Raw genomic sequence first — 14,256 nt, 5'->3', positions numbered from 1 at the left:
AATTGATATCAGTAATTCCGGACAGTTAGAAGGGAAGTATGTTTATACAATTCATCCCAACAATGTAGTTGCATTATTTATCCTTTGCTAGAGTATCAATGTATTCATAATATTCTCAGCTTGTAACTTGAGCTCACAAGGTGACATTGCCACAAATGGAACCTGTAACATTTTCCCAGGACTCTATGGAATGTTACACGATCATGGAAGTACTGTGTTTATTGCAAGAGACTTGATAAGTTTTAGACAGGATGGTCAGTATAACATATGGTATGCCATGTGCTTCAAAATAGGGTTTGTAGTATTTTACAAGACAGTTGTATCTTCAACTGTTTCTATACATGAGGTGTCGTATGGGATATCTCACCAAACTTTCACAGCTTAAAAAGGGGAAGTCCTATCTGGTTTACGTTTTTCTAGATTCATGCATCCAGTTCAAATCTAGGAAATTTGTTGTAGGTCACAGTTATGCAATATTAAACTTGCAGGTTGTACTACTATAATACTGTTCTTTGTTAAGGTCATTTGATTTCACTTATTGCAGCTGAGCTAATTGTGTAAATCTCATGTTATCATAATATCTTAGAATACATTGAATGGTTTGGTATAAAGATCATTTCTGTTTAACAGTGTGATTACCAACAGACTGACAAATTGACACAGCTAGAGTTGCGATTGAATGTGTTAAATGCACTGTTGTAATGCAACAACTAAGATTTAACAATCCCAATTTTTTTTTAAATGGTAAGGAAGTTGAGAGTTTATCTGTAAACAACACATTCAGTAGTGTGCAAAAGTCTTACGTAGCCCAGATTTTTTAATATAAATTTTGTTTTAGATGTTTATTTTTTGTCAGTAGTAAAGAGCAAATTTTAGATTTCCAAACATTAATTCTCCAAAAAATAGTTATAGAGAAATGTTTGTATTTTGTTAAAGAAAGTAACAGATTAAGTAATAGACCACTTTTGAAATAAAACAAAATTGAAGACTTTGTAGGTGTATATCCCAGTGCATGATTAAACAAAGTTAGTAAACAGGTGCTAATGATCAATGACAGAATGAGTTGAATGAGCTAAACTGCAACAAGACACAAGGTGGTCATCCTCCAAAACAGAAATTTCACAGCAGACAGGAGATTCAAGATGTGCTGTCCAAGCTCTTCTGAAGAAGCACAAAGTAACTGGTAAGGTTGAGGGCCAGAAATGCAGTGGTCAGCCACAGAAACTGGGTGAAGCAGTCGAGAGATACATCAAACTGGTTTCCCTTCTAAATCAGAAGTCCAGCCCTTCTACTAACTCTGAGCTCACAGAAACCACTGGAACCCAAGTACACCCCTGTACAGCCTAGAGAATCTTGTCAGAAGTGGTATTCATGGAAGAGTTGCTGCCAAAAAGTCATTCCTTTGAAGTGGAAGCAAAGCCAAGAGACTGGCCTATGCACAAGAACACAAGGACGGGGGTGCTGAACAATGGCATCAAGTGCTCTGGACTGACAAGTCAAAATTTGAAATTTTTGGCACAAACAGGAAGTGGTTTGTCTGTTGAAGAACTGGAGATTGCTGCATGGATGAGTGTCTGCTGCCAATGGTGAAGCACAGTGGAGGTTCCCCACAGGCTTGGAGCTGCATTTCTACAAATGGTGATCTGTGCAGAATTAATGGAATTTTCAATGCTGAGACGTATAAGTAGATTCTCCTTCATCAGGCAATGCCATCAGGGAAGTGCCTGATCAGTCCCAACTTTATTCTGCAGCAGGACAATGACCCCAAACACATGGCCAAGGTCATAATGAACTACCTTCAATGAAAAGAAGAACAAGGAGTTCTGCAACAGGTGCTATGGCCTCCACAGAGCCCTGATCTCAACTTCATCGAGGCTGTCTGGGATTACCTGGAGAGACAGAAGCAATTGAGACAACCAAAATCTGCAGAACAGGGTTCCCAACCTTTTATATGGACCCCTACCATTAACCGAGAGGTCCATGGACCCCAGGTTGGGAACCCCTGCTATAGAAGAACTGTAGCAAGTTCTCCAAGATGCTTGGAACAACCTACCAGTTGATTTTATTATAAAATTGCACAACATTGTGCCTAAGAGAATTGATGAAGTTCTAAGGTAAAGTGTGGTCCCACCAAATATTGATTTCATGAAGTTTTTTACTGCTCGTTATAGTAATTTATTTGAAATTTATGAACTTTTCAGTTCATTATTTTTAGAAGTATCTTTGCTTTACAGAATTTTTTATATGTTTGCACAGTACTGTTCCTTGTCACTGTTTGGACACCGTGTCCCATGGATTAACTGGGCTACTGGTTAATCGGAGCAGCCACTTATTCGGGACAACTCTTAAAGAACAAAAACCAATCAAGAAAGTAGCCAGAATTCCGTTTGTTTATTTGGGACAGTATGCTGCTTAATTGGAGCAGGAGACTGTTACCAAAAAGTTTCTAGCTAGTGGCAGTTGTGTGTCCATTAGGTTAGACACTGCACCGTGCTTAAAGCAAACAGCTTTTAAATAGCATCAGTTGCATGTGTTTGTGTTCAAAAGGCAGTGGTTCTGTCGTTGATAGTTGGTAAAAAGTAGGCAGTAAGGTAATTCAGAACCGTTTTTCTCTTTGTGGTCTCAAGCACTGAGGCTTGGAGATGCCAGAAACAGTTGGGAGTGAAAGTTAAACAATTTCACTACTTCAGCATTTAGGAACTTTAAAGAATTAGAAGGTATGGACAATCATCTTGACTGTTACAATGAAAATGAAGTTTTGGAGGACGCAGTTGTCGAAAGTATTGCATGAAGGCAGTTCATTATCTGCACTAGGCGTCTGCTCTGATTTTGTTCACTTGCAGTCAACACAACAGTGTATACGAGATGAATTCATACGTTGTTGCCAATTAGGAACTAATACACAGTTTTATAGTACGGTAGTAGTATTGATAGTGTTCTAATTTGTTCTGTATTTCATTTAAATAAATAATTTCTTACCCAGTTAAATGGCAGTTTGTCTTTCTTATACCTTTTTAATTGTTTCCATGAAACTTCGACTAATTGGGGCAACTGCTTAGTGAGTCAAAAATTTACTGGTCCCAGTGTGTCCCAATTAACTGGAACCCACTGTATTTAGACTTAAAGATCTAAACAATACTTTCTCTAAATATAACCCATTGGTTTATTTTGGTTTATTTTGCAATTACTTTCTGAATATTAACTGTTTTTCTTTCCAAAATTCTGTCTGATCTGTTGGAAGTTTTCATCATATCCTTTTTTTATTTCACATTTCTAGCATCTACGGTGATTTGAATTTGAGCATTTGTCGGAACATGATGAAAGGCCATTAATCTGAACATCAACTAAGATGCATAGTTAATGCTTGACTGTTGCTGTTGTCCTGCTGAGTGTTTCTGGCATATCTGTTTTTTTATTTTTTGGATTTCCAGCATCAGCAATATTTTGCTCTTAATTTATGATGCTGTGTTTGCATTAGACTGCTGTGTTTTCATGACTGAAATTCTGCCTTGACATGCTATGTTCCGATCATTTATGCAGCAGAATTCTCTGTGCCTTCTCATGGGATCAAGTGAAACATAGTTATAATTCTCTGAGGCTATTTTTTGTTTTTGTCATCCCTCTTTGCTCTCATATTTCCCAAATGTACATTATACCATGAAGTGTCAGTGGAGTCTTTTAGCCTATCATGTTTATACTGGTTCTTTGAGAGAGCAATTCATACTAACTATCTTTTTCTGCTTTGAGCCTTCAATTATTGTTCACTTCAAATACATTTCCGAGTTTTCATGTGACATACCCAGTGGTTCAATTTTAAAACATTCCCTTAAATCAAGTATTGATGTTTCAAAAGTTTCAGCAGAACACTATATAAAGAGGTTTCCTTAAACTTCTTTTGTCATTCTTTGAATGACTTTTGTGTTGATGATGCTACATCACTAGCATTTCAAACAGAGAGGGAGAGGGAGGTGGATATATATATATAAAAGGATGCAGTATAATGTCTTGGAGATAGGAAGCAATGCCTCAAGGGATCAAAAATTTGAAATTGAGATGGAGGAATTTTTGACCCACATGCCTGTGAATCTTTGGAGTTTTCTCTCCAAAAAGGCTGTTGAATATATTTCAAGGCTGAAATGGATTTTTCTTTGGAATCTAAGGTAATTGAAAAATTATCTCTCTTCTGGATATGCTATTCAAACCTCTGGCTTTAGGTAACATGCTCTTTTTTGCTGTTTCAGAGCTGGTCATTTCTGCATGTCACACATCTCTGGCTTTGGCAGTGTGTTCCTCTCATCGCAAGTATTGCCGACCTGCTGGGGATGAGCCACTGCTGTGCTATTAGGAACACTTATCACTGACAAAGAACATAGTCCACTTTGAACTGCCACATTCATTCTATTGGTCTCACCTTATCAGAAATATTCCCTCTGTTTTACCTATCCTCACCTTTCCTGTTAAACTAACTTTTTTCTTATCTCTTTCTCAGTTCTGATGATAGGTTTCAGAAGTAAAGCATGAACTCTGTGTTTTTCTTTACATTAAAGCTGCTTGACCTGCTGTCTCCAGCATTTTATTATGATATGATGAATATGAGAATTGGGCAGAAAAATGAAGTTGCAAATGATCAACTATGGTATTGGAATAGGCTGAAGAAGCTACTTGGCCTACTCCTGCTTTCACTTGTACTTTTTAATAGGGATCCTCAGATGCTATGATTCAATCAAGCAGTAGAAAGGGCAGCCAGTTTTTCCTTCACTTCTTGAGTTGATGGAGAACTTATTCTTGCAGTCAGCCACCACACCCATTATATTGTGTTGCCGTATTAAAACCGCCCTCAGCGTTTAAAGGAAGATAATAACTGAATGAAGGCAAGAAGCATATAGTGTTAATGGTAAGACTCTTGGCAGTGTGGAGGATCAGAGGGATCTTGGGGTCCGAGTCCATAGGACACTCAAAGCTGCTACACAGGTTGACTCTGTGGTTAAGAAGGCATACGATGCATTGTCCATCATTAATTGTGGGATTGAGTTTAAGAGCCGAGAGATAATGTTGCAGCTATATTGGGTGACAAGTGAGGTGGAAAATCTAGTCAGGTGGAAGAAGGCAGCATACATGAGGTTTAGGAAGCCAGGATCAGATGGGTCTATTGAGGAATATAGGGTAGCAAGAAAGGGAGCTTAAGAAGGGGCTGACAAGAGCAAGAAGGGGGCATGAGAAGGCCTTGGTGAGTAGGGTAAAGGAAAACCCTAAAGCATTCTTCAATTATGTGAAGAACAAAAGGATGACAGGTATCAAGGTAGGACCAATTAGAGATAAAAGTGGGAAGATGTGCCTGGAGGCTGTGGAAGTGAGCGAGGTCCTCAATGAATACTTCTCTTTGGTATTCATCAATGAGAGGGAACTTGATGATGGTGAGGACAATATGGGTGAGGTTGATGTTCTGGAGAATGTTGATATTAAGGGAGAGGAGGTGTTGGAGTTGTTAAAATATATTAGGATGGATAAGTACCTGGGGCCTGATGGAATATTCCCCAGGCTGCTCCACGAGGCAAGGGCAGAGATTGCTGAGCCTCTGGCTAGGATCTTTGTGTCCTCGTTGTCCACGGGAATGGTGCCGGAGGATTGGAGGGAGACGAATGTTGTCCCCTTGTTCAAAAAAGGTAGTAGGGATAGTCCGGGTAATTATAGACCAGTGAGCCTTACGTCTGTAGTGGGAAAGCTGTTGGAAAAAATTCTTAGAGATAGGATCTATGGGCATTTAGAGAATCATGGTCTGATCAGGGACAGTCAGTATGGCTTTGTGAAGGGCAGATCGTGTCTAACAAGCCTGATAGAGTTCTTTGAGGAGGTGACCAGGAATATAGATGAGGGTAGTGCAGTGGATGTGATCTACATGGATTTTAGTAAGGCATTTGACAAGGTTCCACATGGTAGGCTTATTCAGAAAGTCAGAAGGCATGGGATCCAGGGAAGTTTGGCCAGGTGGATTCAGAATTGGCTTGCCTACAGAAGGCGGAGGGTCATGGTGGAGGTTGGAGGGTTGTGACTAGTGGTGTCCCACAAGGATCTGTTCTGGGACCTCTATTTTCATGATTTTTATTAACGACCTGGTTGTGGGGGTAGAAGGATGGGTTGGTAAGTTTGCAGACAACACAAAGGTTGGTGGTGTTGTAGACAGTGTAGAGGATTGTCGAAGATTGCAGAGAGACATTGATAGGATGCAGAAGTGGGCTGAGAAGTGGCAGATGGAGTTCAACCCGGAGAAGTATGAGGTGGTACACTTTGGAAGGACAAACTCCAAGACAGAGTACAAAGTAAATGGCAGGATACTTGGTAGTGTGGAGGACCAGAGGGGATCTGGGGGTACATTTCCACAGATCCCTGAAAGTTGCCTCACAGGTAGATAGGGTAGTTAAGAAAGCTTATGGGGTGTTAACTTTTGTAAGTCGAGGGATAGAGTTTTAAGAGATACGATGTAATGATGTAGCTCTATAAAACTCTAGTTAGGCCACACTTGGTGTACTGTGTCCAGTTCTGGTCGCCTCACTATAGGAAGGATGTGGAAGCATTGGAAAGGGTACAGAGGAGATTTACCAGGATGCTACCTGGTTTAGAGAGTATGGATTATGATCAGAGATTAAGGGAGCTAGGGTTTTACTCTTTGGCGAGAAGCAGGATGAGAGGAGACATGATAGAGGTGTACAAGATATTAGAGGAATAGACAGAGTGGATAGCCAACACCTCTTCCCCAGGGCACCACTGCTCAGTACAAGAGGACATGGCTTTAAGGTAAGGGGAGAGAAGTTCAAGGGGGATATTAGAGGAAGGTTTTTCACTCAGAGAGTGGTTGGTGCGTGGAATGCACTGCCTGAGTCAGTGGTGGAGGCAGATACACTAGTGAAGTTTAAGAGACTACTGGACAGGTATATGGAGGAATTTAAGGTGGAGGGGGTTATATGGGAGGCAGCGTTTGAGGGTTGGCACAACATTGTGGGCCGAAGGGCCTGTAATGTGCTGTACTATTCTATGTTCTATATAGGACCCTGGTCAGACTCGACTTGGAGTACTGTGCTCAATTCTGGTCGCCTGAGTACAAGAAGGACGTGGAAACCATTCAAAGGGTGCAGAGGAGATTTACAATGATGTTGCCTGGATTGGGGAGCATGGCCTTATGAGAATAGGTTGAGTGAACTCGGCCTTTTCTCTGTAGAGTGATGGAGGATGAGAGGTGACCTGATAGAGATGTAAAAGATAATGAGAAGCATTGATCATGTGGACAGTCAGAGGCTTTTTTCCCAGGGCTGAAATGGCTAGCAAGAGAGGGTATAGTTTTAAGTGCTTGGAAGTAGGTATAGAGGAGATATCAGGGCTAAGTTTTTTACACAGAGAGTGGTGAGTACGTGGAATGGGCTGCCGGCAATGATGATGGAGGCAGCAACGATAGGGTCTTTTAAGAGAGTGCTGGATGGGTACATGGAGCTTAGAAAAATAGAGAGCTATGGGTAAGCCTAGGTAGTTCTAAGGTAAAGACATGTTTGGCACAGCTTTGAGGGCTGAAGGGCCTGTATTGTGTTTCTATGTTTCTAAGAAGCTCAAGGAACAATAATTTAGTGCTGCATTTGTACATTGGCATTACCTACTTTCATAGTGTTTGGGAGATGCTTTAGTTGATTCATTTTCAAGCTCTTTTCATACAACAAATACAGCATTCTGTGTCTCACAATGTTAGCAATGTTCACCTGTAGTTGGATTTTTTTTCTTTCAATATTCACTTTTGCAATTTTTAATTCTAACATTTTTTCATCTCACTGGCAGTTCTTTTCACAATGGGCAAGTGGATCAAAGGGCCTTTGTGCTGTTAGATACCGTGGTTCTGTCATTTTGTGAGGATCTCAAACTTTATTGGACTTTCACAGACCATGTTAGGATGACACAGTGCTGCTCTAGTGATACTAAAAGGTGGTGTAACAATTTCTAGGCTGGAGTGCTCACTGTTACCATGTACAAACCAGCACTTTGAGCATCAGCAACTTCCAGTGTAGATAGCATTTGGCATGGGGTGATATAATGCAGTAGTGATAACAGACTGCTGAAAGACTGAGTGGAAAGCATAAGAAATGAAATGGAAATCTTGAGAGCAGATGATTCAACTGGAGTGAATTGGGGAAGGCAGAGAGTTATGTACAGTACTGAAGGATAATGACTCCGGATTCCTGTGCTGGCCCTAATTCTGATACATTCTGTCACATTTTTATCATGACAAGCTATTTATGTCCTCTTTGTATCAGTCAGTAACTTTTCATGTGCCATTTCTTTTTAGAAAACATAACAATTCTTTCATGAAAACAACAATATATGAGGCCATGATACTTCAGCAGAAGTTCCCCGAGATCATAGCAGGGTTCGACATGGTGCGTACATTTTTCTACATTCACTATTTTGATCTAAGTCCTTTCATTTTCAAAGAACTATAGTTTCTCCATTCATTTATAGGAATTCGATACAACATAAATTTTAGGTTAATGTAACGTGCTGTAAGGTTTCACTGTTAATATAATGGATTTTTTGTAATGTTCACTGCTGAAGTAATGGTTTCTCTGCAGCAGCAATGTTTGGGTTATGGCTGGAGATACCAGGACTGTGGATGCATGTTGGCCAATGAGGATTTTGTTGCCCTGTCTTGTGATTCTTGAAGGAGTTGTTTTCGCGGGATTTTGCCAAAGGGAGAGAGAGAGATGAAGAGAGAAAATGCGAATGGAGAGAGCTGGTAGACCACCGGATGGGGTGGACTCAGAGCGAGGGTTTAAAGGGCAGCGATGATCGGAGGAGGTCGACGGGGACCGATCGGCCTATGAGTGAACTGCAACTTTGTGCGCAGACTGTTGAATAAGATTTGGGCCCTTTTTCTTTTATATTTCGTTACTCTACTAACCATATAGTCAAAGTAGGAGTTATAAAGCTTAATCGTTTAATTGCATATTGTGTCCTGTTTGTTATTTCGGGGTATGGATTTGTAACAGGGTGGATGTTGTGCGATGTGAGATTTATTTTCTTGCAGGCATTTACAGGAAAAATTACATTACAATTTAGGAAAAACTATACATAGACCAAGACAGGCAAACAATCACTGTGCAGAAGAAGGCAAATTGTGCCTGCTTTTAAAAAAAATACTGAGATCATGAGTTGTAGAGTCCTTGAATGTGAGCTTGTATGTCATAGAATCAGTTCAGGGCAGTGGGTGATTGAAGTTACCCACAGCAGTTCAGGATCCTGATCATTTTAGGGTAGTTACTGGTGTGGAACCTAAGGCTTCTGTATGTCCTGCCAATCCTTGTATCCTTTTTATATAAAATCTGAGCAGCAACGTCATCACAGGAGGTGAGATGTCATCTGTGATCACTATTGCTTTCATCACAAACCCAGTGTTCAGCATCACCACTTTCAGGATGAAAGAGGAGAAAATTGGGGTGGGTTTTTTTTTTGAAACAGGTCTGTAAAAGGGATCCGTGCCACATAACTGCTCAGCCACATTAACTTGTCTTTCAGGAGATAGTGATACTTTGTATTACTGTAGGACAGGAAGAGGTAATATCGAGTCAAACTAAAATAGCATTATATCCAGTATTGCAGTATAATTGTGATTATGAATGTTTTGATATCTGCAGTGAAAGATGCTTGACCTATCTTGAACCTAGAGAAGGTATAAAGACATACAAATTAAAAGAAAATGGGGGGAAAATCTGTTCATTCGATATCATCTAAAGTCTGGTAACAATTAAGACAATGGTCAATAAATTGAAAATGGCATGTAGGTTTTATTTGTTTTTATAAATTGTGACTTAATAACTTGCAATCCTAATTGATTAAGGAATCTTTTAGCTCCCTTCATTAATTATCGTAAAGCTACCCCCACCCCCTTCTCCCGGCCAATACCTTAGTTATGTCGATGATACTTGTCATTTCTTCCAGATGTCGAGGTATGCAAATTAATGTTGCAAATCAAAGTTAATGATGCATAATAAAACCCCTTGCATTCTCCTGCATCATATTCCTCTACACATACATTACAATGAATCTTTAACTTTATGAATTTTTAATCAGCCATATCATAAAATAAGGCCAGATATTAACAAATCTTATTAATTTCTGATTTGAGTACTTTGGATTGCCAATTTACTTCCATGAAAGTTGGCAGCACATGTTTATTAGCAATTTTGTTAATTTGTGCAACATACTGCTTGTGTTTTTTGTGTAAAAGGAAATTTTTTTAAAAGATAAAATAAATACAAAGTGCAGAAAACATTTAGCAGGTCACACATTATCTGCAGAAGGAGAAACAGAATTAATGCTTCAGATCCAAGACCTTGGAGATGATTAGGGTGCTGCAGCTGTGTAGTGGTTTTAAGTTTTCTGGAGATGGGGCCCAGTGATCTGGAGTTATCCCTAACCCAACAGACCTTGCAGAGGCTTCTTCTGTGGGGGACATCTGGGGTTATTGTCTAAGTTGGCAGATCTGTTCCACGAGCTAACCAAGCAAATGCAGGACACGGTTATGCTCACTTGATCCTAGCTAATAGACAATGCTTCAAACTCCACCGACTCACTCTTTGGGTATATCTTGTCCCAGTGGCATGACAAGTCTTCCAGAAGTGTGAGTATGTTGACATACTGGGGGCAGGGAGTAGCTTTGGGAGTTCTTGACATTGACTCCAAAAACCCTACTATGTCTTATGGCATCAGGTTAAGCTTGGGCTTCCTTGTATTAAAGAATACCATAGGAAGCAACGGCAGAGACTCTACTCTGGTTGTGACTATAATCAAGAGTGATCTGGTAGCAACATGCCCGTCAAGGCTGGCTGAATCCTGAAGTATGTGGCTGTCATAGTAAATCCGGCTGGTGGTGCAGTGGCATCAGCGCTGGACTCCGGAGCGAAAGTTCCCGAGTTCGAATCCAAGTCAGGCCACCCCTGAGCAAGCTTTCCATCCGTGCCAGGTTGAGTGTCGAGCTAGCCACTCGGCTTCGTTTTTAAAAAGAAGGGTCGAGTCAGGAACGTTTATATTGTGACCCGGTTAATCCGAAAGCAGATCAATCCTGACACCACACACCAGCCAAGAATGGCTGACTGGGGTGACACACTAAAAAAAAGTGAACGAACTAGCTTTAGGAATAAACACCCTGTCCTTAGCTGTTTATGAGTGGCAGATGCACCTGTCCATCATAGTATTGGCCAAAGTCACCATTGCACAGTCCCACTGGAAATAAAACCTATCTGTACACTGAAGACACCCTCCATATTGTTATGTGGGGGGAAAAAATAACATTTCATTAACCCGTTGCAGGTTGGCCAAGAAGATGCTGGACACCCACTGTGGTATTTCAAGAACGAGCTTTTAATTCCAAAGGAAACAGGAGTTAAGCTGCCTTTCTTCTTTCATGCTGGTGAAACTGGTAAGATACACAGGAAGAATGCTTTCATAATGAGGTACTAAAAGAAAAATACCTTCATGTTCACAATGGGCCCAACTCTGAACAAACAGTAAAATAATATTTTACCCCATTTTGTGCTGAACACCCCTTTAAAATTGAATTTTAGTTTTGTTCTCTTTTGGCCTGTTATTCCCTTGTAAGCTTTCAATGTTGAAAGTTCTAGAAAAATGCCACCAATGCAAAGTTTCAGAGCTGGAAGGATCAATGAACCAAAGTCAGCCTCCTCTCTTGGGCCTATATCCTCAGTACTGAGGTCCTAGTTGCCCTCAGTCAGCAATGTAAGGCAGGCCACATGGCTTGCAATGCCCAATCCCATATCATCTCAGACTACCCACCCATCAACCCCGCCAACAACTACCTGTCCAATGACGATAGGTTCTGTGTTCTCATATTTGGCATCTCTTTAAAAAGACTGTTTTGTGATTGGCTGATAAAAGGAGCGGAATATGCCAATCATTGTTTGACTTTGTGATAATAAGGATGCCTCCTCTGAGAGTGCTCTGACTGGAATCTAACATAAAGAATTTCATCCACAAGCTAGATTTGAATAATGATTGATCTCAACAGTAAAGCCTTTGTAGAGAAGAATGATGACTTCTTGTCCTATGATCTCTGTATATCCATGTGAAGAAGTATTTCACTTTTTGTGTGATAAAGTCTTGGATTTTTGTTGGTTGTCCCCACAGACTGGGAGGGTACAAGTGTAGATGAAAACATCCTGGATGCCTTACTACTGAACGCAAGTCGAATAGGCCATGGCTACGGCATAAACAAACATCCAATGGCAAAGTGGATTTCCAGAAAATTTAATGTACCCTTAGAAATCTGTCCAATTTCAAACCAGGTATCCAAGCTGCTTGTGTCAAACTGATTGAATGTAATAACACCTTTCACTTTAGAGCAGGGGTTCCCAACCTTTTTTATACCATAGACCACTGCCATTAACTGAGGGGTTTGGGAAACCCTGCCTTAGAGGAAAGCCTCTGATATCTGTGCTGATTCTAAAACAAAGCTCCAGTGGTAGAAATTTGTCTTTGGTTGTTATTGTTAAAGAGGCAGTGTGGTATTGGCTACCAGTTATGTACCTTTCTGGTATTTATTCTATTGGAATCAAATATTCAGTGCATGAACCAAAGTTGAATTTCTACTCCATGGTTCCTGCTAACTTTTGAAATGCAAAATTATTAATGTATCATTATCATTGCTATCTTTTGAATAGTTACTGACACGTGGTATTGTCCTCTGTGCTTTTTCTTAGATCACTGCTTTTGGCTTTCTTTGCCTTTCTGCTTTAATTCCAGACTCTGTAGAGGTGTGAGGAATTGGTGAAGGATTATTATAGAGATTAAAGGCATCTACTGTCGCTTAGGTCGTCCCTCAGGATTGAGGATGATTTGCTTCAACTCCAGTTTTGTGACGTTCTATAGCTGATGGTCTTCTGTGAGATCTGCTGATTCTATCATGGGTGAGACAGGAGTGGTAATTCCTTCCATCACTTTCACTGGTCTTCCAGGTGCTTTCAATGAAGGGATTTCAAGCTGCCCATGCAACCTGGGTGCACCTCTTGTTTCAAGCAGAATTGGGCTAGGGATTCCCACAAATTGCTGGGAATTTTGAGAATATTCTTGAAGCATATTCTCTCTGGTAATCTCTTGTAACGATGGTGCTCTGAAAGCATTATCTGATCTTGGAGTTTGTTGTGGGACGTTCAAATGATGTGCCCTGCCCAGTGGGGTTGGTCCGGTATAATTCGAGCCTTAGTGCTCTGGGAGAAGACACCATCGTTGGATAGCATTCTAGTAAGTCTGAGCTGGATTGGTCCTTTGGGATGAAGTCAAAGACTGAACCTTAGTTAATAAGTTCTTAGAAATGCTCTTTACAGTTGGATGCTTCCTACTTCTTTGTTTTGATGAGCTCTTCTCCAACATTGACTTCCATTAGGCTGGGCCAGTGAGCTATTAGGCCATAGATGGTGTTGGTAGCACTGTCGTTTCCATGCACTTCATAGTCATCACTGAGCAGCTGGATCTCCTGTGTGTTCGTTACTGCTTGTGTGTCCCTTAGGTCACAGGTTCTCTGTTGGATTTCAGCTGCAGGTGCCTGAGGTCCATTGAGGCATAACGGAGTCTCTGATTCAAAAGCTCATATGTTTACAGCTGAACTCCTGTTCATTCTCGTCATCATTCCTGGTATTTTCTAGTAGGAAAGCCTCACGTCTGGGGATAATCAAACCACTATGGACACTGCAGCTTCATTTCCTGGCGACCTCCGGATTGCACTTCGGATCTTGTTTGAGAAGAATTTTCTTTGTGGCATCCTTGAGATGGTTAATGTTGATTCATTTCACCATTGCCCACCCAAGTTTCAATTTATCCTTCCAGGAAAATGTATAAGCATCACCTTGTTCTTTGAGGTGGCCATCCTGTCTCACTCTAGATTAAAAGAAAACATGAGGTTGCTATACCAGATAAGGTGAAACAGAACTCCAAGGGCTTCTATAGCTATGTGAAGAGCAAAAGGATAATAAAGATGGCCCTAATTGGATCAGCATGTTTGCAGATGACACTAAGATAGGGAGTATAATGGCAGTGAGGAAGGCTATCAAAACTTGCAAAGTGATTTGGAGCAGCTGGAAAAATGGGCTGAAAATGGGAATTTAATGCAGTTAAGTGTACAGTGTGCAATTTGGGAAGACAAAACCAGGGTAAAACTTGCATTGAGAGGTGCAGTAAACCAAAGGGATTTGAGAATACAGATCCATAATT

The 14,256-nt window shown here is 40.6% G+C and overlaps 1 protein-coding gene across 1 annotated transcript in view; it reads left to right on the top strand.

The window, feature by feature from the left end:
• Positions 1 to 14,256, top strand: part of ada2a (adenosine deaminase 2a) — a 72,301-nt gene that overhangs the window by 47,292 nt on the left and 10,753 nt on the right. The window contains exons 5-7 of the mRNA XM_073059402.1: positions 8,324 to 8,414; positions 11,344 to 11,452; positions 12,178 to 12,335. Coding sequence (XP_072915503.1) covers positions 8,324 to 8,414; positions 11,344 to 11,452; positions 12,178 to 12,335 — 358 coding nt within the window. The remainder of the gene's footprint in view (positions 1 to 8,323; positions 8,415 to 11,343; positions 11,453 to 12,177; positions 12,336 to 14,256) is intronic.

The sequence above is a fragment of the Hemitrygon akajei genome, chromosome 10, assembly GCF_048418815.1.
Source record: "Hemitrygon akajei chromosome 10, sHemAka1.3, whole genome shotgun sequence".
Classification (NCBI taxonomy): domain Eukaryota; kingdom Metazoa; phylum Chordata; class Chondrichthyes; order Myliobatiformes; family Dasyatidae; genus Hemitrygon; species Hemitrygon akajei.
Note: the sequence above shows the minus strand (reverse complement) of the source record. Positions and strands in the feature narration are given on the sequence as shown.